Raw genomic sequence first — 25,989 nt, forward strand, 5'->3', positions numbered from 1 at the left:
CAGATACGCAGGTATCAAAGGCCAAGAGTCCAGAGGAGATTATCAAGGGGGTGTGGATAAAGACAAGGGTACAGGACTGAGGCCAAGGGCTCTACAAGGCAGGGAATCTCCTTAAAAGACAAATCTGGGGGTGCCTGGGTGGCTCAGTCAGTTAAGCATCTGCCTTTTGCTCAAGTCATAATCCTAGGGTCCTGAGATCCAGCCCCACATTGGGCTCCTTGCTCAACAGGGAGTCTGCTTCTCCCTCTCCCTTTACCCTTCTCCCCTGCTCGTGCTTGCTCTCTCTCTCTCTCAAATAAATAAATAAAATCTTAAAAAAATACAAATCTGATAAGAGAAAAAAATTTCATCACAATGAAGACATCTATCAACAAAGAACTGATTAAATACATATACATATATTTAACGTATACATGTATACTATCTATATACATACATAGATACGTCATGGAATGTTATGTGGCCCAAAAAAGCAGAGCAGCCTTCCTTCGAGACTGGCTGGCACGCACCCTTTGCCTCTTCTTCCCTCTCTACCTCCATCCAGCTTCTTGGAAGGGAAATGTACCAGGTGAATTTCCATTTTGGATTCCGGAGACCCTAGAAATGGCTAAGGTATGGTAGAGAGCCAGCTTGCCCACCCTGGGTGCTAACCTCCAGACTGTTATTTGGAGAGAAAGACATTCTTTTTTTTTTTTTTTTAAAGATTTTTATTGATTTGACAGAGAGAGATCACACTTAGACAGAGAGGCAGGCAGAGAGAGAGAGAGAGAGAGGGAAGCAGTCCCCCTGCTGAGCAGAGAGCCCGATGCGGGACCCTGAGATCATGACCTGAGCCGAAGGCAGCGGCTTAACCCACTGAGCCACCCAGGCACCCCTGAGAAAGACATTCTTATCTTATCTAAGTCACTGACACTTTGGGGTTAGCCTCTGTCACATCACACCTAATCTCAATAGGCAATCAGGAAACATCAGTAAGGGACGCCTGGGTGGTTCAGTCAGTTAAGCGTCTGCCTTCAGCTCAGTCATGATCCCAGAGTCCTGGGATCAAGTCCCACATTGGACTCCTTGCTCATTCAGAAGCCTGCTTATCCCTCTCCCTCCGCCTGCTGCTTCCCCTGCTTGTGCTCTCCCTCTCCGTGTCAACTAAATAAAATCTTTTAAAAAATGTAAAAACCAGTAATATTCCACAATACCAATACTTGACAATTTTTAAAGATTTTTTAAAATTTATTTTTGAGAGAGAAAGAGAGCATGAGCAGGGGAAGAGGGAGAAGCCGACTCCCCACTGAGCAGGGAACACCATGAGGGACTTGATCCCAGGACCCTGGGATCATGACCTGAGCCGAACGCAGATGCTTAACCGACTGAGCCACGCAGGCACCCCCAGATTTTTTCCATTTCAGGTCACTATCCACTTTATTTCTTTTTAAGAATTATTTATTTATTTGAGAGGGGGTTGCGGAGGAAGAGAGAGAGGGAAAGCAGACTCCCTGCTGAGTGAGGAGCCCAACACAGGGCTCGATCTCACAAACTTGAGATTGTGACCTGAGCCAAAACCAAGAGTTGGATGCTTAACCTGCCGAGCCAGCCAGGTGCCTCACCACTTTGATTTAAATCAGTGGTCTTCAACTGCGAGCAATTCTCCCCGGCCCCCGCCCCCAACCAGGAGGAGACTCCGCAATGAGACATCTTTGACTATTATGATGGGGACTGATACTGTCATCTAGTGAGGGGACCAGGGTGGCCTTCCCCAAACAACGAATTACCCTTCATAGAATGCCCGTGGTCCCAAGGCGGAGAAACCCCACTGTAAATGGAACAGAAGAGGAAAAAACTAGAATAGAAAACATCAGAAGGCACTGCCCAAAGTCAGGATAAATATTTCATGAAACGTTTGTATTTTTGTGTCCTCGGACACTATATAAGATGTCTCTCTCCTTGTGAGTCCTAATCTAAAAGGTTGGATGAATGCTGTCCTGAGGACCACAGAACTGATTCCGACCTCCGGCTTCCAGGAGCTCCCATTCCACAGGGGATAAAGAAGACAGAATGAATTGATGTCACAATGGACAGCCATTTAAAGAAGGCAGGGGTTCCAGAGTGGACCTGGGGTATCAGCAAGGTGAATCAGGGAAGGCTTCTCTAAAGAGATGACGTTTGAGGGGAGACTGATGTGTTGGGAAGGAGCTAGATTCAGGAAGAGGACGCAAGCAAAGCCTAGGTGCCTGGTCGGGGCTTGGTCTGTTTGAGGAAAGGAAAGCTGGCCGGTGTCACCGCTGGAGCCAAGTGGGGAAGGGAGGCTGGAGGCAGGTGACGGAGGAGGTCAGCGTGGGTGACAGGGAGCCCAGTGGAGGGCTTTAGGCAGGGGAGGGTTATGGCGAGCTTTCTCTGGTTGCTAAAGGGAGAAGTAACTGCGGGGCCCAGGGAGAAGCTGGAACACACAGGGGCTGTTACCGACGGAGGAGGTGAAAAGTAGCTGAACTATGGACAGGTAGAGCAGGTGAAACAAAGGGAAGCAGTGAGGTCAGGGGGCGTGGGGGTGTTGGGGGAGGAACTGCGGGGGCTGCAGCATCTGATGGCCCACCCTTCTCCCCAGGGCAGGGCGGGAGCTCGGGACCCAGCGGAACCGGCCAGGCAAGGCCACCCACCTGACTCACAGCAGAAACTGGGACAGCCCATGCTGCCCACCTACGTCCACACTGGGGAAGGCCACGCCCCGGGCCCAAACACTGGCTCCCCCCAACCCCCAACCCCTGTCAGTGATGCCTAGATCTAGGCCTTCTTTCAGGGGTGCTTCTGAGGCCTCCTCCAAGTTCTTCTATTTCCAGGTCTTTTTCTCAGTCCTGCCCTGATTCCGTATGGCATAAGTGTTCGTGTCCTGTTCTCTCTCTCCATCAGACTGGGATCCACTGTGAATACAGAGGGTAGAAAAACTACCCTTATCTAGGGCACCCAGCATCAATGCTAGGGCCCAGCATTTAGGCTCTGTCTGCCTAGTGAACTCCTATCTATCTGTCAAAACCCACCTCAAAAGGACCCTCCTAAGGGAGGACTTCTTGGATGGCCATGGTTCCTAGGTAACACAATCAGTAATTAAAACCCATCAATAGTGAATGCAAACCGAGCATTTACTATGTTCCAGGCCCCATTCTGAGGGCCTTATAGCAGCTCTAGGGTGTATGTTATCAATCTCCCTATTTGCAGATGGAAAATGGAGGCTCAGAGGCACATGGTTAGTAAGTAATGGGGCTCAAATATGAACTCGGAGGACTTCAGTATGCGCTTCTGCAGCAGGTCTCTTTAAATCCATCCCTGTGAGATTGGTGTGATCATTGCTATCTCCCAGACAAGAAACTTCAGGCTCAGAGGGGGTTAAACAATGTGCCTAAAATCACACAGCACGTCCCGGATTGAGCCAGCCTGGCAGGTGGGGCAGCTGCCTCTAAAACACTCAGCTCTTAACCTTCCTCCCTTATCACCCCTTGTCTAGGCTCTGAGGACCCCTGTAAGAAGGTGGCATTTGGGGGTGCCTGGGTTGCTCAGTGGGTTAAGCCTCTGCCTTCAACTCAGGTCATGATCTCAAGGTCCTGGGATCGAGTCCTGCATCGGGCTCTCTGCTCAGTGGGGAGCCTGCTTCCCCCATCCCCGCCTGCCTCTCTGCCTGCTTGTGATCTCTCTGTCAAATAAATAAATAAAACCTTTAAAAAATAAGAAGACGGCATTTGAGCTGATTTGGGGGGAAAGAGAGGTCTCAAACCTTACCAGGAGCCTTCCTATTTCCATCCCTTTGCCTGTTCTTCTGCGAGGAAGGTCTTTCCCCACCTAATAAATTCCTATCCATCCTTCAAAACCCAGCTCCAATACTCACTCCACCTTGGAAACCTTTCCACACAAATCTCCCAGGCAGAGTCTGCAACACCCATCCTTGGGCTCCCACAGCCAGGGGTCCGTAGATAAATGGAAAGGTCTCGGTAGGAGTTAGCCCCACCAAGCCGGAAGCTTGGCTAGGCCGGGGGCCCAGTGGGCACAAAGGAAATTATTTTTATTATCATTTTTTTTTAAGTAAGCTTTAGCCCAACGTGGGGCTTGAACTCACGACGCCCAGATGCAGTCGCATGCTCTACCGACTCAGCCAGCCAGGCGCCCCTGAGGCTGATCTTTAAGTTAAGGAATAACTAATTCATGGGTAAGGGCACTAGAACCCGGCTCATTAAGTGTTCTCTGCCACCGTCCCCTTCAGGCTCCACTCCACCCTCGCCCCGCCCCTAAGCATGCCGGTCCCGCTCCCCGGACGTGGGCGGCCCGTGAGCATGCGCCCTAGACGCAAAGCACGCCGGGAGTTGTAGTTCCGCCATCGGACGGAAGCCGGGACGGACTGAGGCGGGATGTGGCCCGGAATATTGGTTGGGGGGGCCCGGGTGGCGGCAGGTAGGTTCCCCGTGCTGGAGCCTCGCCTCGCCGCCCGGTTCCCCCCGCGGCGGACGCCCAAGACCGGCCTGGCCCTGCAGCGGAGCCTGCACGCGACGGCGGCCCGGGCTCTCCCGCTCATTCCCATCGTGGTGGAGCAGACGGTACAGCGGCCGCGGGAACTCGGCCCGGCGTGGGAGTCGGGGGTCTCCGGGCCGCGGGCACTGCCGGCCTCTGACCCACACCGCCATCTTTTTCCCACAGGGTCGTGGCGAGCGCGCCTATGACATCTACTCGCGGCTGCTGCGGGAGCGTATCGTGTGTGTCATGGGTCCAGTGAGTGCCCTGCCGGGATTGTCCTCTGCGCCTGCCCAGACCCCATGCGCCCCTCCTCCTCCGCGAACCACCTTGACCTCTTGACCTCTCCCACCAAGGCTCCGCCTTGGTCCCAGTCTGACACCCCACTTCCTGGGCACATGAGCCTTCAACCCCCTCTTCTGGCCCCATCCCCCATCCCCAGCCCTTCTTCAGCCTCTGCTTTTCTCTACCTGATTTCTGACTCCCTCCCTCACCAGTGACCCTCCTCCCCATTCCTGGCTCTGATCCCCATCCCCCCATCTGACCCTCCTGACCCCTTCCCTTCCTTGCTCTGAGCCCACTGACTCCCCCCACTTCCTGTGCCCCAACCCCCTGGGGCCCTACCACCCCTCACCATCTCCCCACTCTGGTGCTGAGTCCTCCCCAACTGTCTTCCTTGGGCTCTGACACCCATCCCTGTTCGCTGATTTCATCCCCAGCCACCTCACAGTTGCTTGGGTTAGCCTGCTCCTTGCCCTCCAGCTGGGCGCACCCACCCTCCCCGCTTACTTGCAGATCGACGACAGCGTGGCCAGCCTGGTTATTGCACAGCTGCTGTTCCTGCAGTCCGAGAGCAACAAGAAGCCCATCCACATGTACATCAACAGTCCTGGTGAGCAGAGCCATCCCCCGGGGGCCAGGGCCGCTTCCTGGGTCACTCCAGGTGACTCGGGGCAGACACCCCTCCACCACTTCCATCAGGAATGTTCTCCCGCTGGAGGAAGAAAGGGTGCTGAGCTTCCTTCAGAGTCCCAAAACTGTCTCAAAACCTCCAAAAGTTGCCCGGTCCTTGCTTTTAAGTCTAGGTTCCCAAACTGGCAGCCAAGCCTGCCTCTGATTGCACATGTAACATTTTACCAGCCTGACCTGGTGGTCGGCATATTTTAAAATTGGTAGCTGCCACCACCAGCACCAACCCCCTCCCAAAAGAGAAGAGCTCATCTCGACCGAGCGCCAACTGTGCCCTGTACTTGAAGCGTTTCGTAGGCATTGAACTCATCTGGTCCTCGTGGCAGCGGCCCGTGGTTGGTCCGGTTCAGTGATCCCCCGTCTGCGAGGAGACACTGTGTTTGGCAGGCTGGGTAACTTGCCCAAGGTCACCCAGACCACACTGCCAGGACACGCTGACTCCAGAGAGTCCCTCTCAGCCACCACTCTCCCCGCTTTCCACCTTCCCTTGCAACTCTGACAGATCTGGTCCCCCCGGGGCCGGTGTACATGGGTGGTAAGGGTCAACTTGCTCTGGAGCACGTGCTCTCCTCTCCTCCATTTAGTTCGTGTCACCTGTTGCTGTCGCCTCCCTGCCCTCTGAAGTATTCACGTTTGTGACCCGGGCTTTAAAGGGCTGCCTCTACACATGCCCCCCCAAGGCCAGGGGCCGCACTAGGGGAAGGCTGGGGGGGAGGAGCCAGCACAGCCCCTCACTCCCGCTGCTCAATCCGCCCCGCCCGCAGGCGGCATGGTGACGTCGGGCCTGGCCATCTACGACACGATGCAGTACATCCTGAACCCCATCTGCACATGGTGTGTGGGCCAGGCCGCCAGCATGGGCTCCCTGCTTCTGGCTGCCGGCACCCCGGGCATGCGCCACTCGCTCCCCAACTCCCGCATCATGATCCACCAGCCCTCCGGGGGTGCCCGGGTGAGTGCCGGGCCCACGCAGGCTGCTTTGGGACGTGGGTGGCGTCTGGACAGAAGGACCAACTGGGTGGAAGTCACGGGCGAGTGTCAGTGTTGGCAAGTGTAGGTTTCACAGTGATTTCAGGTACGGTGAAGCCAGCGGATCAGGAAAGGACTGCCACTGGAAAGACCATTTGTTACTCACAGTTCCCAGGGCGGGGGGCTTGCCCTGTCACGTTTGCCCACATGGGAAACACCAGGGTCACTCAGGAGGCACAGAGCAGGGGTGAGGGGTGGCTAGAGATTTTACTGTGGTTTCTGCAGGAAGGAACAGTGAGGCAGGGCCCGCAGGGCTCAGGACGGGCTAGTCTGAATTAGTGGGCTCTGGGAGATAGGGGATGGCCTCATGTCTGGCCTGAGCCCTGGGGGAAGGGGGCAGGGGACAGTGGCCCTGAGTATGCGTGCCCCATGGAGGAGGGGGGCGCATTTGGGATCAGCTGGTTTGCCTGTGAAAACTCATGGCAGAGCTGGAGCTGTCTGCTGGCTCCCGGAATCTGCTTGCCCTGGGAGGGGCGAGGCTCCATGTGCAGAAAATATAGTTAATACCGGAAGCGTTCCGGCACCTGGGTGCCTCAGTCAGCTAAACATCTGACTCTTGATTTTGGCTCAGGTCACAGTCGTGGGGTCGCGGGATCGAGCCCCACATCGCATGGGGCTCCCTGCTCAGTGGGGAGTCTGCTTCTCTGTCTCCCTGTGCCCCCACCCCATCTCTCTCTCTCTGAAAGGAATAAATAAAATCTTAAAAAATACAGGAAGCCTTCCTGGTAGGGGCAAAGTTGCTACAGGGTGTGTGGGCCTCAAAAAGACCCGCTCCGCCAGTCTGAACACCCTCTCCAGCCTCCCTGCAAGTGGCTGATGCTCACTGTGACCTTCTCCTTCGTACCCTCAGGGCCAAGCCACAGACATCGCCATCCAGGCAGAGGAGATCATGAAACTCAAGAAGCAGCTCTACGGCATCTACGCCAAGCACACCAAACAGAGCCTGCAGGTGATCGGTGAGTGCCCCCGCACCGGGCGCCCCCTGCCCTCCTTTATTTTAACCAACGCACACATGTGTGGCAGGACTTGTGCCAAGCCAGGGCCTCTCGACCCTGGCATCGCTGACCCTCAGGGCTGGACCATCCTCTGTCCTGGCCGCTGTGGGACATGGAGCCACGTCCTTGGCCACCACCTACTGGATGCCAGCAGCACCTTCTGTTTGCGACAACCAAATCTGCCCCCGGATGTCAGCCAGTGTCCCCAACTTCCAATGGAAATCCCCTGTCCTAAGCACTTTAAAAAGACCAGTTTGCAGAATCTTCATAAAAACTCGCTTAAAACGGGTCAAAGGTTTGAACACTGTCCTCAATAAAGAATATTCTAGATTGCCAAGAAATATAAGAAAAGATGTTCATCATCTTTAGTGATGATATTTTAAAATGACATCATTAGGGGCAACTGGCTGGCTCAGTCGGGAGAGACAAGACTGCTGGTCTCAGGGTCAGGAGTTCAAGCCCCATGTTGGGCGTGGAGATGACTCAAAATTAAATAAATAGGTAAAATTGCCCATATATATACACACACAGACACACACACACACACACCATATATATATATATATATATACATATTTTAAGATTTTTTTTTTACCTTTTTTTTTTTTTTTTTTAGATTTATTTATTTATTTATTTATTTGACACAGAGAGAGAGCGCGCAGGTAGGCAGAGTAGCAGGCAGAGGGAGAGGGGGAAGCAGGCTCCCTGCTGAGCAAGGAGCCCAATGCGGGGCTTGATCCCGGGACTCTGAGATCATGACCTGAGCCAAAGGTAGCCACTTAACCACTGAGCCACCCAGGCGCCCCGATTTATTTATTTTCGAGAGTACCTGGGGGGAGGGGCAGAAGGAGAGGGAGCGACTCCACACTGACCGTGGAGCCTGACACAGGGGCTCCATCCCACGACCCTGAGATCACAACTGGAGCTGAAACCAAGGGTCAGACGCTTAACCGACTGTGCCACCCAGGCACCCCTTGCGCATCTGTTTCTTACAAAAGAACATCATTAGTCGAGGGAAAGGCCAGTTAAGGCCCCAGGGAGATACCATTTTAATCCACCGGAAGAGCTAACATCCAGAACCCGACACCCGGCACCAGTGAGAATGTGGAACTGGAACACTCACCCGCGGTGGGCGGGAGCGAAGAGGAAAGCTGTCTGACACCCCCCGCTTGGGCTCAGAAGGCTCCAGACGCCCCGGTTCCCCTACTCTGCATGCAACCAGATGTGGGTGCTTATGTCCACCAAAGCTGCGGATGGGCGTGCCGACTGTCGTCCTGACTGCCTGTGTGCGGGAGCCCCACGCCGGGAGACACCCCCATGCCCAACAGCCGCACGGCGAGCGCATTCGTGCTTAGTTTACGCCGTGGAGTCCCACAAGGCAACGACAGAGACCCGGCCATGGCGACACGCAGCAACTGGGCTGAATCTCGGACACAGAGTGCCGAGTAGGAAAAAGGAGTAAATACTCTGATTCCACATATTTAAAAACAAAAAGAAGGATGCTTATCTCTGCTGTCATGCCACCATTAGGCTAGCGGTTACTGTTGCATCAGAGGAGTCAGTGACTGGAAGGAGGCTCCCCGCAGGGGCAGCTGGGGATCTGGGGCTGGCCCCTGTCTCAGTCTGGGTGCTGGCCATGTGGGTATGTGAAATTCATACTGAAATTCGCACTGTCCACTTGCATCTGGATGTGTATTAGACATCAGGAACCAGTAAAAAAAGAAAAATGGAATGGGTATTTTACCCATGGGGAAACTGAGGTACCAAGAGGGGAAAGGCAAGGTCACCTGGCGAAGAAGGGATAGAACAGGGCCCCCGACCTGGCCCCAGGTCTCCAGCTTTAACCCCACCCACCCTGCCTCTTGCTTCCCCTGGCAGAGTCGGCCATGGAGAGGGACCGCTACATGAGCCCCATGGAGGCCCAGGAGTTTGGCATCTTGGACAAGGTTCTGGTCCACCCTCCCCAGGATGGTGAGGATGAGCCCGAGCTGGTGCAGAAGGAGCCTGTGGGGGCGTCGACGACAGCAGAGCCTGCCCCTGCCAGCATCTGAGAGCCAGACCTCACCCTCCAGAGGAGAGTCAGGGGAGGCCAGGTGCTAGTCAGAAGCTGGAGCTGCAGCCCTGCCCACCCCTCGCTGCTGAGCCTAGAAAGGCCCCAGGAGGAACTCTGGGTTTGGGGATGCCCCTCAGGGCAGGTATCTTGAATGAGACACTGTGATTTTCCATTAAATCTTTGTAGTCTTTGAGCCCCATCTGTGTCACCTTCCCTGCCTGCTCCACCGTGGCATGCACACCTGTGCCCTGCACGATGCCTTGTCTGCCTTCACCCCAGCCCTGAGGCTCTGACCTTCCAAGCCCTAACTGCAGCAAACCCTACTGAGCAAAAAGGATATTTCAGGCACTATTCTAGAGGCCACGACATATCCTGAAGCAAACAAAATTCCCTGTCTTCAAAGAACTTACTCTTGTGGTGGTAGACAGTTTTTTAAAAAACCAGGGAAAGAGGTATGCAGAATGTGTGTGGTGTGTGTGTGTGTGTGTGTGTGTAAGAGAAAGAGAGTTACAGCTTTCAGTGGGGTGGCCAGTGAAGGCCTTGCTGAGAAAGTGATGCTTGAACAAGGTTTAAGGTAAGAGAAGGACAGAGCAGTCCAGGCAGCAGGCATAGCAAGTGCAAAGGCCCTGTGGCAGGACTGTGACTGCCATGTGGGAGGGCCCCCAAGGAGGCTCGTGGCTGAAGTGAAGTGGTGGAGGGACAAGGCAGAGATGTGAACAGAAAGGAAGGAGGACAGAGCTTAGAAGGCCTGGTGGATCTGAGCAGAGGGACATGAGCCTTGGAGGGTTCTGAGAAGAACAAAAAAGCAGGAGCACTATGGCTCCCACGGAGTACTGGGAGGAGTACAGCCAGCGTGGAAACCGGGAGACGAGTTCGGAGACTCGGAATAATCAGATGAAAGCTGGTGGCTCCAGCTGGGTGGCCAGGAGAGGTCGGATTCTAGCCAGATTTTAAAGGCAGAGCTGACGGGCGGAAAGGCTGGCAGAAGGCGCAGGTGTGGGGGCAGGGAATCAGGAGTTCGGTTTGGACACACGTTACTTCTGGTGCTTGATGTGCCTCAGACATCCGGGGTGGGGGGATAAATCTGGGGTCAGGATTGAGAATGAAAATGGAAAAGACATCATTGGGTATGTCAGTAAACCAGCAGTCAGCCTGAGAACCGGCTGCTGGATCTGGCACAGCGAAGTCACTGACGGAATGAGCGGAACCCCACGTTCAGGGTTGTAAGGGCTGAATGCCAGCCTGGTGTGCACCCAGAGGGAAGGGGTGGGAAGACATGGGAGCTCAACACATTTTCCAAGAAATATCATTGTATAAGGAGAGCAGAGAATGTGTGGCTGTCCCCAGAGGGATCGTGGGGTCAGTATTTCAACATGCATTTCTAAAAAGATAAATCTTCAAAAAGGCCACCAAAATACCGTTTGCAAAACCCGATCCCCCCAAAAAACAAAATCATCCCAAATCCAACCAGTGTGCACATCTCCCCAGTTGCCTCTATGTTACTAGTTTGTTCGAATCCGCCTCCAGGTAAGGCGCATACCTTGCAACTGATGGATGCTTCCCGAAGCCTCTTTTAACTGCGGGTTTTCTCCTCCCTCTCTCTCTCAATCTCTCCCTCTTTTTCTTCTCTTTCCTTGAAATTCAGCTGTTGGTCTGTGGACTTCCCATCTGAATTTTGATGATGGGATCAGGACCGGCTGTGACCTCTGTCTGTCCTTGATATTTCCTGTGACTTGACGTATAAAACTAGACAAGTCTGGTCAGGTTCAGATTCCGCTTTCTAGCAAATGGCCTCTTAAGTGGAGGTGTGTCCGTCCATCAGAAGGCCCCCAAAGGGTCGTGGTCCCTCATTTTGTGACGTTAGGGGCCGATGACAATCCGTGTCTAGATCACTAAATATTCCAGTAAAGGCTGCAAAGTGGTGCTATGTCAATCCTACCCTTAAAGCAAGAGGAGGGTTTTGGGGTTTGCTTTTTACTTATAAGGTGGGAGCCAGGCCGTTTGTACACAGGTAGGGATGACGCAGACGAGAGTAGGAACAGGTGATGCTTAGCTTCAAACCTTGACCCCAACCTCTACCTTGACATCATGGCCTTGATGTCACTCCCCTGGACCCCGTGCCCCTGACCCCTTCCTCTCAGCGGACTTTTCCCTCAATCTAAAGTTCTGGCCGACCCCACAACCCGGGCCTTGGCCCAAATCCTCCTACAGCCCCTGACGTCACGCCCCAGGCGCCTTTCGCCGTTGAGCCCCGCCCCCGGCCGCCACCATCTACCGCTCCCAAGGAGCCCACAGCGCGGGAGAGGAGGCGGGTTCTCTGAGGAGCCAATAGCTTGAGAGGGCGAGCTGAGCAGCAGCCAGTAGCCTTTGGCCAGGGGGGCGGGGCTCTAGGGAAGGCCAATCATTGGAGGGACTCCGTGAGGCCACAGCCAATGGCTCCGGGGCGGGGGCGTAGCCCTGACTCCGACAGCTTTCACGACCCGGCCCCGGGGTTATGGCCGGGAGTGGGCGGCTGGCGCTGGGGAAGCTGCCGGTACCCGGCTGGGTTCGGGGATCGAGCCCGGCCGTATTGAGCCGCCTTCGGGACGAGGCCGTGGTGCATCCGGGTTTCCTAAGCGCGGCCGAGGAGGAGACGCTGAGCTGTGAGCTGGAGCCCGAGCTGCGCCGCCGCCGCTACGAATACGACCACTGGGACGCCGTGAGGCCGGCGGCGCTGGGGGCGGGGTCTGCGATGGCGCGCGGGGCAGGGCTACGGTGGGGGCGGGGCCTGCGGCGTTCGAGGTCGGCATGGGGGTGGAGCGCTGGGTTGTAGAGGGGTACGGTTGGGGGCGGGGTCTTGATGCCCAGGGCCTTTGCGGGAGGAGATGAGGGCTTGGCCATAGCTGGATCCCTGACCTGGAACTCTGGGGTGTGTGGGGGACAGGAGCAAGGTTAGGAGCCGAAACAGGTGTGGAGCGAGAAGAGGGAGGTTCATTGGTTGGGGGCGGAGACAGAAGACTTGAGTGGAATCGAGTTGTGGGCGGAAACAAACAAAATTGAACATTTCGGTGGGACCAGCACTGGGGACAAGCTCTGGGACTGAATTGGAACCTGAAGGCAGGTACAGAGGAGTGAGGCCGGGCCTAGTAGGACAGGGGTTGGGGTTTGAGACCCAGGATCTTAGGGTAAGTAGGACCAAGGTGATAAGTTGAGGGTGGTGTCAAGGGTCATGCTGGGAAAGCCAGTTCTTTGCACTCTACCCCCCTCACCCGTGCCTCAGTTTCCCCGTTCCCTCTGCGAGCTTCCTGGCTTGACAGAAGCTCTCTGTGCAGGCCATCCACGGTTTCCGAGAGACAGAAAAGTCACGCTGGTCCGAGGCAAGCCGGGCCATCCTGCAGCGCGTGCAAGCAGCCGCCTTTAGCTCTGGCCAGACCCTGCTGTCCCCAGTGCATGTGCTGGACCTGGAACCTCGGGGCTACATCAAGCCGCACGTGGACAGCATCAAGGTGGGCAGAGGCCAGAGCCTTGGATGGGGATGGGCCGGTGGGGTTGATTGGCCAGAGGTTGATTGGCCGCCATGCCCGCTCTTCCAGTTCTGCGGAGCCACCATCGCTGGTCTGTCCCTACTATCTCCAAGCGTCATGCGGCTGGTGCACACCCAGGAGCCAGGGGAATGGCTGGAACTCTTGCTGGAGCCAGGCTCCCTCTACATCCTTAGGTACTGCCCAGCCAAGGGGCCCCCATTCCCCCTAGTAACTCCTCAGATGTCCACCTAGCATATTTCTCTTTTTCAGCCCTCCCAGCAGACACGAGCATTCCCCTGTGGCAGGCAGGCCACCTGGTGCAGGGCCGCCCTCACCCCATCCAGCCACAGCCTGTTTTCTCTTGCAGGGGCTCAGCCCGTTATGACTTCTCCCATGAGATTCTTCGGGATGAAGAGTCCTTTTTTGGGGCGCGTCGGGTTCCCCGGGGCCGACGCATCTCTGTGATCTGCCGCTCCCTCCCTGAAGGGATGGGACCAGGGGAGCTGGGGCAGCCGCCCCCAGCCTGCTGAACCCCCAGCTCTTTCCCCAGCTTCTCAGAGACACCGTGTTGGTGAATAAAGTTGGAGTGTGGACAGACTGGCCTGCCTTGCACTGGCTGTTCGCAGGGGCTGAGCGGGGCCAGGGAAGCCCAGGAACCCCCTTCCCCCGACCCCTCCCCACTCTGGGAGCTGAGGTGGCCGGGGCAAGGCGCACTCGGGCTGAACACAATCATGCACTGAACACAGTCATGCGGTGGCAGTTCCTTTATTATGCTCCTTGCCCGGCACACCTCCCCTCTGGTCTCCAATAAATAAGTCAGCAGAGCTCCTCCAGGAGCCTCGGGGGGCCCCAGGCCAGGCGTCCTTAGGCGCCACAGCTACAGGCGGCCGCCGAGAGCTGGGGCAGCCACTGCCAGTGGTGGCGGTCGTCAAGGAAGGCCACATCAGCGTAGCGGGTGGGCCGGCAGCAGGGCCCACCGTGGGCTCGGCCCTGGCCCCGCAGGTGGGCCAGCGTCAGGCCATGCTGGGTGCGCGCATCACGGGGGCAGCTGCCTGCACAGTAGCGGAAGACGACCGTCTCCTCTGACGTGTAGCCCAGACCCAACTCGGCCACGGGTAGGGACAGGCTCCACAGCTGGCACGGGGTGGCCAGGGCTCGGCGTGGGCGGGCCCCTGCGGAGGACAGAGGGGCAGCTAACAGCTAGTGGGGTCTGGGCAGGAGGGAGTCGGGGAGTCACATGGGGTCCAGGGGGTCCTTACCCAGCTGCAGCCTTGGGGTCCCTCGGAGCTCTTCCTCTACCACTGGAGCCCCCCAAGCACCAGGGCCCCTGGTGAGGCCCAGCCACAGCAACAGGAGCAGCAGAGAGCAGAGCAGGACGCGTCTTGTGCCCATAGTGACAGGGGTCCTGATGGTGGGGAGGCCTCGCTCCCTCAATTTATCCCACTGCCAAGGCAGGGCCGAGGTGGGGGTGGGGGGTGGAATCACCTCTTCGCTGCCGCTGCTGTAACCACAGGATGACCCCCATGTCCCGCAGCACACACTGTCCTATGTCTTCCGACTGGTTCCTCTGCCCCACCCGCTGTGCCTCCAAGAGTTAAGCGTTCACCCCCTCCCTGCCCCATCCAGACATTCCGCAGACCCGTTTCTGACACCCACTTCACCCCTGATTTACGAGTGTTGCGGCAGCCAGAGCCGAACTCAGGGCGGGCCACGGGGTCCCCTGCCCCACCTGCTTCCGGAAAGAAGTTGGACGGGCCACTGAGAGCCCACCAGTGGGACCCCATCCCCACTCAGGGTGCATGGGGTCTGGAGTCCCCACACTGTGCACCAGATAGAGCGGGATTAGGGGGGAGGGGACAGGTCAGCAGGTAGCCGAGCTGTCACTTGGAGGATTAAGGCTTCATGCTCCTGTCTCCAGGCCTGTCCCAGCCGGCGTCAAAACAGGAAAAGGGAGAGGCCGGGGTACAGCCAAGAACCGGAACACGAGGCTAGGAAGCTCACCCCGCAGGGACTCCTGTCTCTAGAAGGCCCACCTGAGGTCCCAGGGACCTCAGCCCCCTCCCAGCGTTAGGGCGGGAGGGGCAGTTACACCTGCCGGTTCTAAGACGCAGCAGAAATTTCCAGTGACTTCCATGCCCCTGTGACCTCAGGGAAAGGAGGCCCTCCCTCGCCTGTGAAAGGGGGCTAACCCAGGTCCTTCCCACACGAGGCTCTGAGGACAGGTGGCACGTTTAGCGTGGGACACGCTGCCTGAGGGAGGAGCTTGGGAGGGCAAGCCTGCTTTGAGGCCTCAGAAGCACGAAGAACTTGGGTAGCGCTTGAAAAGCTGCTCCATCTCATGGAGGTCAGACTGGGTGGAAGCTCAGGTAGGAGCCTGCAGCCCTGGGGGGGGGGGGGGGGGACAGAAGAAACCAGCATGTTTACCCATGGCTGGGGGCACGCTTGGGACGCAGGTCCCCACCCCAGGCTGCCGGGGAGGGGTACAAACCCACGGTGGGGGAGCCTTCGCTCCGGAAACAGCCAACCCCCTCCCTCCTCCCTGGAAAACCCGGGCTCAGGAATTTGTCCTGCACTGGTGAGCAGAGAAACATGGGTTCGGGAACTGCTGTGGGCTTTTCATGTGAGCAGAGCTGGGGACGGACCCCGACTCCGTCTGCCTCTTGTTGGTGTGGTTACTGTGGCACCTGCTGAGACCACCTTCAGACAACTGTCGCTTGTCCAAAGTCACATTCGAAGCCAGATCCTGCCGCACACAAGGCCCTTGCTCCTAGCCACCAGGGTCTTAGCCCTCCATCGCATGGCAGGGAGGCCAGGGGTCAAATCGTCAGGCCAGGGCAACCCTGCTTTCCTGCCGCCCCCAAAAAGACCTGGCAGAAGGATGAGGAGGGAGGCTGGACAGACCTGGGACATTCCTAGGAATTAGCCTGTCATCTCTGGCATCCCTGCTCGGCGGCCAAGGGCCTGTGGAACTGGGTGGGGAAGTTTTCCACCTAGCATCCAGCCTCGAGCAAAACGGAAGCCCCACATCCTCCCCCCCGCCCCCAGCCGGATCACACAGAACGGGTTCAGAAGGAGCGCCAGCAGCCAAATTCCATTTCCAGCACTGAAACTGTCCACAAACTCAAAAAACCTTCCCACGGCAGAACACTGGCAATGCGAGATAAAATAGAAATATAACGGAGTCATTAGAAATACGGGGAGCCCTAGAAACATTGCTGGAAAGCTGAAAAATAGGGCCCAGGGGCCAACAGCAGCAACAAAAGGGCTTGGGACTTCAGGGCCACTTTGGGAGAGAGGCCACCGGCTGAGAACCACCTAACACAGGCTCAGCCCAGGGCTCCTGGGCCACCACTGTGGGAGGTGGGAGCTAAGGCAAAAGCATCAGTGGATTTGCCTGCAAAGCTGACTGCCCAGTGGCCCCCCCAAAGCCCCAGAGGCAGCCTCAGGTCCCCATTCGAAGTTCTACAGCACAACAGTCAATCGTGAGGAGGCATCAGGTAAGGAATCAGGCGTCTGGCAGAGACCAGAACAAGACAAATGCTTGAAACAAAAACGTGAGAGAAGGGATCAAAGGCTTTAGAGGCGAGGTGATCTGAAAAGGAAGCCAAGATAATTCGAGAGCTGGAGAAGCACTTCGTGGGTGAAAGGGGATAAGCTATAACCAAAAACAGGACCAGAGAAGCTGGAGCCGGAGAGATACCCCCCTCCACCCCCGCATGCGAAAGGCTGAGGACTGAGAGCGGGCTCGGAGGTGTGGCGGAAGGTTCCAGAAGGAGGGGCCCGCGCCGGGTGAGGCGGCGCCCAGGAAACCCCCAGGTGACCTGGAACTGAAGACGCGGGGCTCTGGGATTCGGGGCGCAGGGGAGGGACGAGGCGAGCACCCAGGAAGTTCTGGAGCCGAGCTCGTTTATTGGGCGGCGCCGGGCCGTCACTCCTTGAGGGAGAAGTGCATCTTGTCGCTGATCATCTTGCGCTCGGGGTTGAGGCGCTTGAGGATCTGGGCGAGCACGTTCACCGTCTGCTCGCTGCTCAGCCCCGTCTTCTTCGTCTGGAACTTCTTCAGCAGGTCCTTGGTGGTCATGGGCTTGCGCGTCAGGTAGCGGCGCACAGCGTCCTCGGTCACCTGCACGTCCCTGAGGAGCGGGGCACAGGGAGGGTGGCCGTCAGCAGGAGGCTCCCCCACGCCCGGCCCGGCCCCGGCTGCCCTCGCGCCCACTCACCCGCTGCTGGGGGTCGACTTCCCGGACTGGGGCTGAGGGGTCGACTTCCCCGACAGGCTCTGGGGTCCCGGCTCCAGCCGCAAACGCTTGGCCACCGGCGTGTCGTTCGTCCGCTTGCCTGGGGGAGTGGGGGCAGGGCTGAGTCCTGTGCCCCCGGGGGAAGGGCATGGGGGACCAGCGTCCCCTGTGCAGGGAGCGGGGAGGGGGTGTGGACAGGCCTGTGGCCCGACTCTGGGCTCTGCCCCGGAGGCAGAACAAAGGACCGCAGCGGGGACGGCAGCGAGGGGCAGTGGCCGCTCACCCTGCTCCAGCTTGGTGGCCGCGGCCCGCAGGGTTGACGACGTGCTGCCGCTCTCCGCGCTGGGTGTGCCTGGCCTGCTGTCGCCCCGCGAGCTGCCTCCCGACGGCCTCCGCTCCCTCTTGGGGGGTGTCTTCTTCTTCTGCAGAGACGGGGTTGGGGACGTGAGTCCAGGCACGGGGCAGCCACCTGCCCGCTCCGGCTCCAGGCTGGGCCTTACCGCCATGAAGAGGGCCGGTGACGCCTCGCTGTCGATGTCGCTCTCCTCCGAGCTGTCCGACTCGTCGCTGCTGTCTGCTGGAGCCAGAGGCAGGGCGTTGCTGCCGGGGAGCCCGCCCGCCCCAGCTCCGCCTCGGATGGGGGCGCTCTGGGAGTTGGGGGGCGGCTGCCCCGGGGAAGCGGGTGGGGACCGACCTTTCCTGCGCTTCTTCTCCTGTGGCGTGGGTGCCTTCTTCTCCTCCTCCTCCTCCTTGTCCTCCTCGGGCGGCTTCTCCTCCTCACTCTCCTCGCTGCTCTCGCTCTGCTCGTCGACGCCCTTGGGGCCCTCCTCCTGCTGGGTGACCTTGGGCTTGCCCTCCAGCTCATCCTGGGAGCTGCTGAAGACAGAAGGCGGGCACAGGGTGAGGGAACAAGTGCACCAGGCCCGGCCCAGGCCTCCCGCCTGCCGCCCGCCTCACCTCGAGCCGTCGGACATGTAGTCTACCTCCTGGCCCTCGAAGTCCCCGTCGTCGCTGTCTTCAAACGCCTCATCGTCGGACCCCTTCTTCTTCTTCCTCTTCTTGCCGCCCTTGGCGGGGGGCGCCCTCTTCTTGGCCTTGGAGGCTCGGCCACCTGGGGAAGCAGGGCGGGGCTCAGGCCGGCCCTCATCCCGTCCGGCATATCCAAGGACGTCTGGACATCTCGGGGGCCTCGCTAACCAGGCAGAGACACCCCCAAGGACTCACCTCTCCCGTGCAAACCCGACCAGTCTCCACCCCTAACTCCCTTTCTCGGACTCTCACACTCACACCCATCATCTCCTTCCCTCCGGCCGCCAGGACTGGAAACCAGGTACCGAAATCCAGAAACCTCGCTTGTAGCCCAGGAACTGCCAGAATTACGTGAAGTGGCAGATCCGAAACCCCGATGAAGGCCACCGCTGAGACCTTGCCGTCGTCACTCCTTTCTGCCTCCTACCAACTCCGGGGCTTCCCCAGTACCCTGCTCTGTCGTGTTCTCATTCCCAGCGGGCCGTGAGTGACCAAACTTTCCTACAGCGGCATTTACTGAGTCATCACCCAAACACCTTGACAAAGTACGACCCAGCCCCCCGGGGGGTGCCAGCGGCCTCACCTTCCTCGCCACTGGCCTCGCTGTCGTCAGACGACATCTCCAGGTCGTCCTCCAGGTCGTGGATGCGTAGCTCACTGGCTTTCTTGCGGCTGCGCTTCTCCTTCTCCTCGTCTTCCTCGTCCTGGTCCTGATCCTTGAGCCGCCGCTGCTGCATGATGCTGAAGTGGTTCAGGACTTTGTTTCTCCTGGGGGCAGGGGGAGGGGTGCAGTGGGGGTTACAAGGGGCCTGGCTCCACAAACCGGGCCTTCCCCCTGCAATCTCCACCAGCCGCTCACCCAAAGGGGAAACCATAGACAGGAAGGAGTTAGGTGATCTGAGGATGTGTGACCCCAGATAATGCGATCCTGAAATCCCCTGGGGGAGAGCTGGCCTTTCTTCGATTCCCTCTCTGCTCCGCGTCCCTCAGGCAGAAGGTCTCAGCGCGGAGCTGGTATCCCAGCATCTCTCTTGAGCTCAGGGCCTTTCTCAGGCAGAACTTGGCTACAACGTATTCATGTCCGTGTGTTCTTATGGTAGTTGATGGGTGCCTTTGTTTTTATGAGATGCGACACCACCGGTGTTTCCATTTAGCATGGTGATAAAAAGTTTCAAAAAATATTGGCTACGGAGAGCCTTAGGATTGTATCAAATAGCATGAGGTTTCTCAGTAGTGGGAAAAGGGGTGAGGTTCTGTCTCACGAGAACGTGAGCAGATTTACTACTACCGAGGGGCACATTTACAAATGGTTAAGATGATAAATTTTGTATTTTTTTATTATTAGAAGTATTTTAATTACAAAAAAAGAAGAAAACACTGACATGTATTACAATATGCCTGAACCTTAAAGACTTGTGCTCAGTGAAATACGCTAGTCACAAAAGGACAAAGACTGCATGATCAGTGAGGTCCCTAGAAAGGTCGAACTCAGAAACGGAAAGTGGAATGGTGGCAGCCAGGGGCTGGGGGAGGGGGACAAAGAGGTTCTGTTTAATGGGGGCAGAATCTCAGGATGGGAAGATGAGAAAGTTCCGGAGAGGGAACAGCACCGATGGCTGTACAACAGTATGAATGTACGCAATGCTACTGAACGGGATACTTAGGAATGGTTAAATGGTCAATTTTACATTATATATACCTTGCAGGTCATTGATCCAGCCGGAGCCCTCCTGCCTGGCAGAAGCCAAGCGGGCCAGGGAGACCCTCCCCTGCTCTGCCAATTCCTGCTCCAGGGCTCAGCTCAGCTACCCCTTCCCCAGCCCTCTCAGGGCCGTGTGTGTCCTTGACGCTTCCAGGTCTGCCTCCCTCACTGCACTGGGAGCTCCCTGCCAAGGGCCTGGTGGAGCCTGGCGCGGTGACCACTGAGTACGCAGCTCCCAGCTAGAGAGAAAGCTATCATGACACACCCCGTTTCCAGTGGTTTCAGCTCCCTTCTGGGGAGCCGGGAGCCGGGAGCTCCCGCCGGGGTCCTGCCTCCCTCTAGGCCCACCGGGCTCACTCACCTCTCCCACTCCTCCTCGGCCTCTTCGGCAGTGAGCGTGCGATGCCGGGCCAGCGGCGTGAAGTTATACCAGTTGTGCACCGGGAAGGCCTCGAAGGCCCCGTCGGGGCACTGGGTGAAGATGTAGTAGGACGTGTTCTCTGTCACACCTCCCTTCTTTATGCCCTTGAACCTGCAGAGAGCCATGGTCACAGCGTGGCTCTCAGGACCAGGCCCCTGCCTGCCTATGCCCCCCGGCCTAACCCATCTCCAGAACCATCTGGGTTCTCAAAGCAAAATCCAGAGGCGCCTGGATGACTCCGCTGGTTAAGTGTCTGACTTCGGCTCAGGTCATGATCTCGGAATCCTGGGATCAAGCCCTACATCTGGCTCTGCACTCAGTAGGGAGTCTGCTTGTCTCTCTCCCTCTCCCTCTGCGCCTCCCTACCCTTGCTCTGTCAAATAAATAAATAAAATCTTAAAAAAAAATTCAATGCCAGGAGACCCTGGGCTGGCCCTTCAACTGTGTGAGCCTCCATTTACAGGCCTAGTCTGTGGGCCATTCCGTGCTTTTGCCCGCTGTTCCCCTGGGAGTGCCCTCCACCCACCTGGCGTCCCAATCGTCACAACCCCCCCCAGCGGCCCCCTGCTGTGTGCAATCAGCCCGGTTCTCAGGTCCCACACCCCAGTCTCTAGGGCTCCTGCATGAGCACCAGTTTGGTTCACCTTCAGAAATAAAACCCCATGAGAGCCCAACGGAGTTAGCACACTCAGGGGACGCGGGGGACACGGGAGGCACCCACTGCCGCCACCACTTACTTTCTGCCCGATTTGCCATTGACGCGGAGCAGCCAGGGCTGGTCCTCGGGCCGGAACTCCTTGAGGACGATGCCGTACTTCTTCCTCCTCGCCTCCTCGCGAAGCTTGCGGTTGAACTCGCTGCCCGCGCCGGACTCGGGCATCTCTTCCTCTTGGTAAATCTTCTTGTTGCTCAGGTCTCGCTCCAGTCGGGCCTGGGGCAACAGGGCAGGGCGGCCAGGAAACAGACACTTTCAGCGGGGTGCCCGCCTTTGCTTGAGCTCTGCGCCCCCTCCCCAGAACACCCTTGACCCCCCTTCTCCCAGGCTGAGCTGCCGACGTTCAGAGCTAACCTCCAGCTGAGCAAAGCAGAAAAAGGGGTAGAATACTGGCCTGTATGTCTGTGTGTCCAGACACTGTGTGTCTGGGAGAAGGCATGTGGTTAAGCCTCGTACTAGGTTTATTTTGCAGCTTTTAAAAGTTTGGAACTATTTCTTTTTTTTCTTTTTTTTTTTTAAGATTTTATTTATTTATTTGAGAGAGAGACAGTGAGAGAGAGCATGAGTGAGGAAAAGATCAGAGGGAGAAGCAGACTCCCCGTGCAGCTGGGAGCCCGATGCAGGCGGGACCTGAGCCGAAGGCAGTCGTCCAACCAACTGAGCCACCCAGGCGTCCCAGTTTGGAACTATTTCTAAATCAACAGTTTAAAAATAAATAAATAAATGGATCATTTTGGTGAGAAAACAAAGAAAACAACCTGCTTGGAACTGGCCCACTTCTCTCTCTGCATTGAGATGTCATTAAAGGCTGTTTTCCAAATTTGGATCTCCAGGCAATTCGGCAGCAGGTAAGAAATTCTGAGACGTGCACACTGCTTCCCCAGTGGGGGTGAGAGGCCCCACACGAGCCCTTTACAGCACCACTGTCTGCAGCAGCAGGAGACTGGAAGGGAGTCTGTGCACATCAGCAGGGGGCAGGGTTAACTTAGCTACCTCCAGACACCACCTCCAGACACTGGAGGACCAAACAGCCAAAAAGAGGAGGGAAAGCAAAGTTTTATCAGCATGTGGCCACGCCCAGCCATTTACCTATCATTATACTGGCCAACAACGCCAGCATAATCATCAGCTGGGCCTTCCAGAAAAAGCCTGCTGACCCGATATAAAGGACAAGAATGAGAATGGCGGGCATTCTCAGCAGCCCACACCACGAGCTGGAGGCCGATGGAACAAAACCTTGGAAATGTGAGGGAAAAGGGCTACCAAGCTAGCATTCGATCCCCGGTCAAGCTACCCAGGCTGTGGCCACCCCATGAATGGGAGGAACCAGTGTCCTTCCCGCACCTTTTCAGGGAGCCAGCCCTGGGTGCGATTCATTGCTAAAGGGGGGTAAAGAGGCCTGATTCCCTGAAGGTGGTCACCCCAGAGGGCAGGGCCCCTGCCGGATGGTTCACCTCTAGCCCAGGGGGTGGTCTCCGGGGACAGCTGCTACAAAGAATGCATTTGGCAGGGGTAGGTTTCTGCCCAGGAGTTGTCCTGGGTGGGGAGTGGCTATTAGGGGAGGGGACGTTCCTCGTGGTTGAGAGCGATTAGACACCTGTACCTGCCTCCTCCCCTGGGTGATTAGTGACAACCCAGGGGATTTGTTCTTCCCCAGGGAATGTAATCCCCTTCTAAGATTCTGAGGGTTCCCATGACGATCAGGGAACAGGATATGTGCAAGGTCCTGGTGGCTGGGAGGTCACGTGTCTCAAGAGGTCATCAGTACTCAGGTGCTGCACCTCAAGGTGATGGGTAACGAGGGGCACGGCCCCTCCAAAGGGACACGTGACTGAGGGGTAGGCTCCTCTGGGTTCTCAGGGGTTGGGGGGAGAGGGGCCCTCCTACTTAATGAAGGATGGAAGGTGGTATGTTCCCAAAGTATTTACCAAGTTATTCCTCTTAGGGGTGAGTGTTGTTTGGGGGCTGGGTACCCCCGATGGATGAGTTATTTCTCTCGTGGATGATCAGTGGTAAAGGAGGTCCCCCCACTGAGTGATCAGGGATTTGGAAACACTGCATCCTCTCTGGATAATTCAGGTGGGACCAGAGGTCGGGGAAGCGCGTTAGTCCGTATATGAATGGTGTGCAGGTGGAGATGCTGGGAGGCAGGCATCCTGCAAGAGGAGGGGGTGCCCCGAGCAAGCATCCACCTGCCCAAGGTCTGATGGTCTCATCTGCTCAACTAGAGGAAGTGACCTTTAAAAATAGTCAAAAGAGAGACCTGTGTTGGAAAACAAGATTGGGCAGTAGGAGCCGCCCAACTGAGAGAAGGCCAGAAGCTGCCCCCCTTAGACTCAGGGCCAACTCCTCTGCTGGGCCAGTCCAGGCTCCGTGGCTTTAAATGCCACCCCAAATACCCAGATGCTCCCTTCCAGCCTCCCAGCTCATATGCTCAACTGCTTACTTCCCTCCCTTCTCCTCTGGATGTCTAATACACGATGTTGGGCCCACAGTTCCCAAATACTCCATCCATATGGCCCCGTCATCCCTCAACATCCAGTCATTAACAAATCCTGTGGGCGCTACTTCGAAACACCCTAGAATCCACCCACTTCTCATACCCCTGTTTGCTCCAGGCCCAATGGTCATTCCCCGGGACCCCAGCCAATGCCTCCACCCTGCGCACACTGTCTGCCCTTGATCCCACAGCCTGTCTCCCGACAGCGCCTGGATCACCTTATACCTGCTCTATTTAAAACCCTTTCATGAAGGGGCGCCTGGGTGGCTCAGTGGGTTAAAGCCTCTGCCTTCAGCTCAGGTCATGATCCCAGGGTCCTGGGATCGAGCCCCACATCGGGCTCTCTGCTTACCCCCCTCTCTCTCTCTGTCTGTCAAATAAATAAATAAATAAATCCTAAAAAAAAAAAAAAAAAACTTTAATGAAAATAAATAAATAAATAAACCCCTTTAATGGCTTCTGCTAGAGACTGAATGTCTGCATTCCACTGCAAAATGCATAGGTTGAAACCAAACCCCCAGTGTGATGGCACTGGGAGGTGGGGCCTTGGGTGGGTGGGGCTAAGTCACTAGGGTGAAGCCCTCCTGAATGAGATCAGTGCCCTCATGAGAGGCCCCAGAAAGCTCCCACACCCCTTCTGCCACATGAGCACACAGTGAAAAGACAGCCATCCATAAACCAGGGGGCAGGCCCTCACCAGGCCGAAAATCTGCTGGCACCTTGATCTTGGACTTCCCAGCCTTCAGAACTGTGAGAAATAAATGTGTGTTTATAAGCCGTCCGGTGTGTGGTATTCTGCTACAGTAGCACCACCCGAGAGTGGCAGCTTCCAGAAACCATCTGTGGGACGCAGCCCCTTCCGTTGCCCAGGTAACTCAGGGCCAAACATGCCTGTCAGTGGACATAGCTTCTCAATGTTCTCCTTTCACAAGGCCTCCGGTGGGGCCTGCCAAATCTTCCTCCCAGGGATACCCAGCAGCTCAGCCTGGGCCTTAGTACCTCATTTTATCTCCACTTGGGAACGTGGAGGAAACCAAGCCTTAGTTACTACTGGTACTAAATGTCTACTGCAACCACCAAGGGCCAGATCAGGCTCTCGCTCACGACAGGGATTTACCTGGTTCCAGTTAGCGAAGTTGACTTTATCAGCTGCGTTGAAGGCCATGATGTTGTATTTTTTAGTTGTGTTTCTGGAATGGACAAGAAAAGGCACTGCTCAGTCCATCGTTCATTTAACAAACCCTCCCTGGCTCAGCAAACCTGTGGACCCACAAAAGCCCTCAGGGGCTCCCCGACTGTCAGGTAACAGATCCAAACTCTCCCCACCGGGTGCTGAAGAAGAGCAGAAGGAGACACAGAGATCTGGGGGCGCCCAAGATGTGGGAGTAATGGGGAACTCTGCCCTGGGGATGGGGGAGGGCAGGCAGGGAATGCTTCCCGGAGGAAAATCCTGGAACTGGGTTTTAGAGGACCAAGAAGAGTCACAGCTGGGGAAACGGCATTCCTGCCCGAGGGAATGCCAGGCCGGGAGGCTTCATCCTACTGTCTATTACTGTACTCATTCATTCATTCTTTCTGTTCAAAACACAGGATGCCCCCCGAGGGCCTCGGCTCAAGCCCAGCCCTGTCCCCACGTCCCTGCCAGTTAGGAGGGGGAATCACAGCAGGTGCCAGGCAGGCCTCCAAGCTCAGGAAGGTATTGAGCGGGGAGGGCTCAGGGACTTACTTGGGAACTCGAACGACATACTCGGTGACATTCTGGGTGCTGGGGCCCTGCGGGGAGAGCAGGAAGGACGGTGAGTAAGGGGTGTGCAGAGGCCGCCGACGGGACCCCCGCACTCCGCCGCATACTCACGAGGGCCGCCATGGGTGACGATCGGTGGTTCGGGTCCGTCCGCGCTCCTCAGTCCCGGGCAAGCCGCCCTCGCGGTGTCGGGTGTCGGGTCTCTGGCCGCGACGGAGGACCCCAAGCCCGAGGGGCCGCCGATCCCGGGAGCAGCTCCCCAGCAGCAGCGCTCAGTCAGCCGGCCGTCTCGGGGACCTCTCCGGCCGCGTCTGCGCCTGCGCCTAACCTGGAAACGAAACTCGGGCCGCGTCGCGATGGCAGCCTCCTCCGCCTCAGGTTTCCCTGTCTCTTTCCAGAGAGAAGACCTCAGGCCGAACCCGAACTACAACACACCCTCTCTGCGGCTCGCGTGGGGTCTCCCTCTTCTATATAGCGCGGTTAATTTAATCAGCCCTGTGGCCACGCCTCCCTTGACGTCACACCCGGAACCGCGGGGCATCCTGGGAGGGGAGGGAGACCCTGGCCTTCCTCGCGAGCTCCCGGGCGCCTGGCGCATGCGCCACT

At 57.1% G+C, this 25,989-nt stretch overlaps 4 protein-coding genes across 5 annotated transcripts; 2 read left to right on the forward strand and 2 right to left on the reverse strand.

The window, feature by feature from the left end:
* The first annotated feature begins 4,346 nt into the window (after nucleotides 1–4,346).
* On the forward strand, nucleotides 4,347–9,730 carry CLPP (caseinolytic mitochondrial matrix peptidase proteolytic subunit). The gene is made up of 6 exons (XM_032883739.1): nucleotides 4,347–4,571; nucleotides 4,672–4,743; nucleotides 5,281–5,377; nucleotides 6,219–6,406; nucleotides 7,334–7,439; nucleotides 9,357–9,730. Exons 1-6 carry the CDS (start codon nucleotides 4,386–4,388, stop codon nucleotides 9,527–9,529), a joined length of 822 nt encoding a protein of 273 aa, XP_032739630.1. The 5' UTR covers nucleotides 4,347–4,385; the 3' UTR covers nucleotides 9,530–9,730.
* A 2,256-nt stretch (nucleotides 9,731–11,986) lies between these two features.
* Nucleotides 11,987–13,632, forward strand: ALKBH7 (alkB homolog 7). Its single transcript, XM_032883740.1, has 4 exons — nucleotides 11,987–12,229; nucleotides 12,843–13,016; nucleotides 13,104–13,228; nucleotides 13,402–13,632. Exons 1-4 carry the CDS (start codon nucleotides 12,026–12,028, stop codon nucleotides 13,562–13,564), a joined length of 666 nt encoding a protein of 221 aa, XP_032739631.1. The 5' UTR covers nucleotides 11,987–12,025; the 3' UTR covers nucleotides 13,565–13,632.
* A 158-nt stretch (nucleotides 13,633–13,790) lies between these two features.
* On the reverse strand, nucleotides 13,791–14,859 carry PSPN (persephin). The gene is made up of 2 exons (XM_032883741.1): nucleotides 14,294–14,859; nucleotides 13,791–14,206 (listed from the first exon to the last, which is right to left on the reverse strand). The coding sequence occupies exons 1-2, from the start codon at nucleotides 14,424–14,426 to the stop codon at nucleotides 13,899–13,901; spliced, it is 441 nt and encodes a 146-aa protein (XP_032739632.1). The 5' UTR covers nucleotides 14,427–14,859; the 3' UTR covers nucleotides 13,791–13,898.
* Nucleotides 14,860–16,923: 2,064 nt separating this feature from the next.
* Nucleotides 16,924–25,989, reverse strand: GTF2F1 (general transcription factor IIF subunit 1). 2 transcript variants are annotated; one of them, XM_032883747.1, is made up of 12 exons: nucleotides 25,495–25,989; nucleotides 25,366–25,412; nucleotides 24,757–24,829; nucleotides 21,162–21,355; nucleotides 20,365–20,535; nucleotides 18,885–19,069; nucleotides 18,230–18,383; nucleotides 17,967–18,145; nucleotides 17,773–17,846; nucleotides 17,556–17,694; nucleotides 17,255–17,372; nucleotides 16,924–17,167 (listed from the first exon to the last, which is right to left on the reverse strand). In XM_032883747.1, the coding sequence occupies exons 1-12, from the start codon at nucleotides 25,504–25,506 to the stop codon at nucleotides 16,963–16,965; spliced, it is 1,551 nt and encodes a 516-aa protein (XP_032739638.1). In that variant the 5' UTR covers nucleotides 25,507–25,989; the 3' UTR covers nucleotides 16,924–16,962. The 2 variants fall into 2 exon arrangements, with proteins under 2 accessions (XP_032739638.1, XP_032739637.1); XM_032883746.1 differs by having other exon boundaries at nucleotides 17,967–18,148.

The sequence above is a fragment of the Lontra canadensis genome, unplaced genomic scaffold (assembly GCF_010015895.1).
Source record: "Lontra canadensis isolate GAN:19392208 unplaced genomic scaffold, GSC_riverotter_1.0 scaffold88, whole genome shotgun sequence".
Classification (NCBI taxonomy): domain Eukaryota; kingdom Metazoa; phylum Chordata; class Mammalia; order Carnivora; family Mustelidae; genus Lontra; species Lontra canadensis.

Excerpts from the sequence above, each read along its gene's own strand:
- ALKBH7 (XM_032883740.1), top strand. The coding sequence starts at position 12,026 with ATGGCCGGGAGTGGGCGGCTGGCGCTGGGGAAGCTGCCGGTACCCGGC. Across the intron at positions 12,230-12,842 it reads AATACGACCACTGGGACGCC|GCCATCCACGGTTTCCGAGA; the intron begins GTGAGGCCGGCG and ends CTCTCTGTGCAG. Across the intron at positions 13,229-13,401 it reads GGCTCCCTCTACATCCTTAG|GGGCTCAGCCCGTTATGACT; the intron begins GTACTGCCCAGC and ends TTTCTCTTGCAG.
- GTF2F1 (XM_032883746.1), bottom strand. Across the intron at positions 20,536-21,161 it reads AATGGCAAATCGGGCAGAAA|GTTCAAGGGCATAAAGAAGG; the intron begins GTAAGTGGTGGC and ends GGCTCTCTGCAG. Across the intron at positions 17,373-17,555 it reads GGCCACCAAGCTGGAGCAGG|GCAAGCGGACGAACGACACG; the intron begins GTGAGCGGCCAC and ends CCACTCCCCCAG.
- PSPN (XM_032883741.1), bottom strand. The coding sequence starts at position 14,426 with ATGGGCACAAGACGCGTCCTGCTCTGCTCTCTGCTGCTCCTGTTGCTG. Across the intron at positions 14,207-14,293 it reads GACCCCAAGGCTGCAGCTGG|GGGCCCGCCCACGCCGAGCC; the intron begins GTAAGGACCCCC and ends TGTCCTCCGCAG.
- CLPP (XM_032883739.1), top strand. The coding sequence starts at position 4,386 with ATGTGGCCCGGAATATTGGTTGGGGGGGCCCGGGTGGCGGCAGGTAGG. Across the intron at positions 4,744-5,280 it reads TCGTGTGTGTCATGGGTCCA|ATCGACGACAGCGTGGCCAG; the intron begins GTGAGTGCCCTG and ends GCTTACTTGCAG. Across the intron at positions 7,440-9,356 it reads ACAGAGCCTGCAGGTGATCG|AGTCGGCCATGGAGAGGGAC; the intron begins GTGAGTGCCCCC and ends TTCCCCTGGCAG.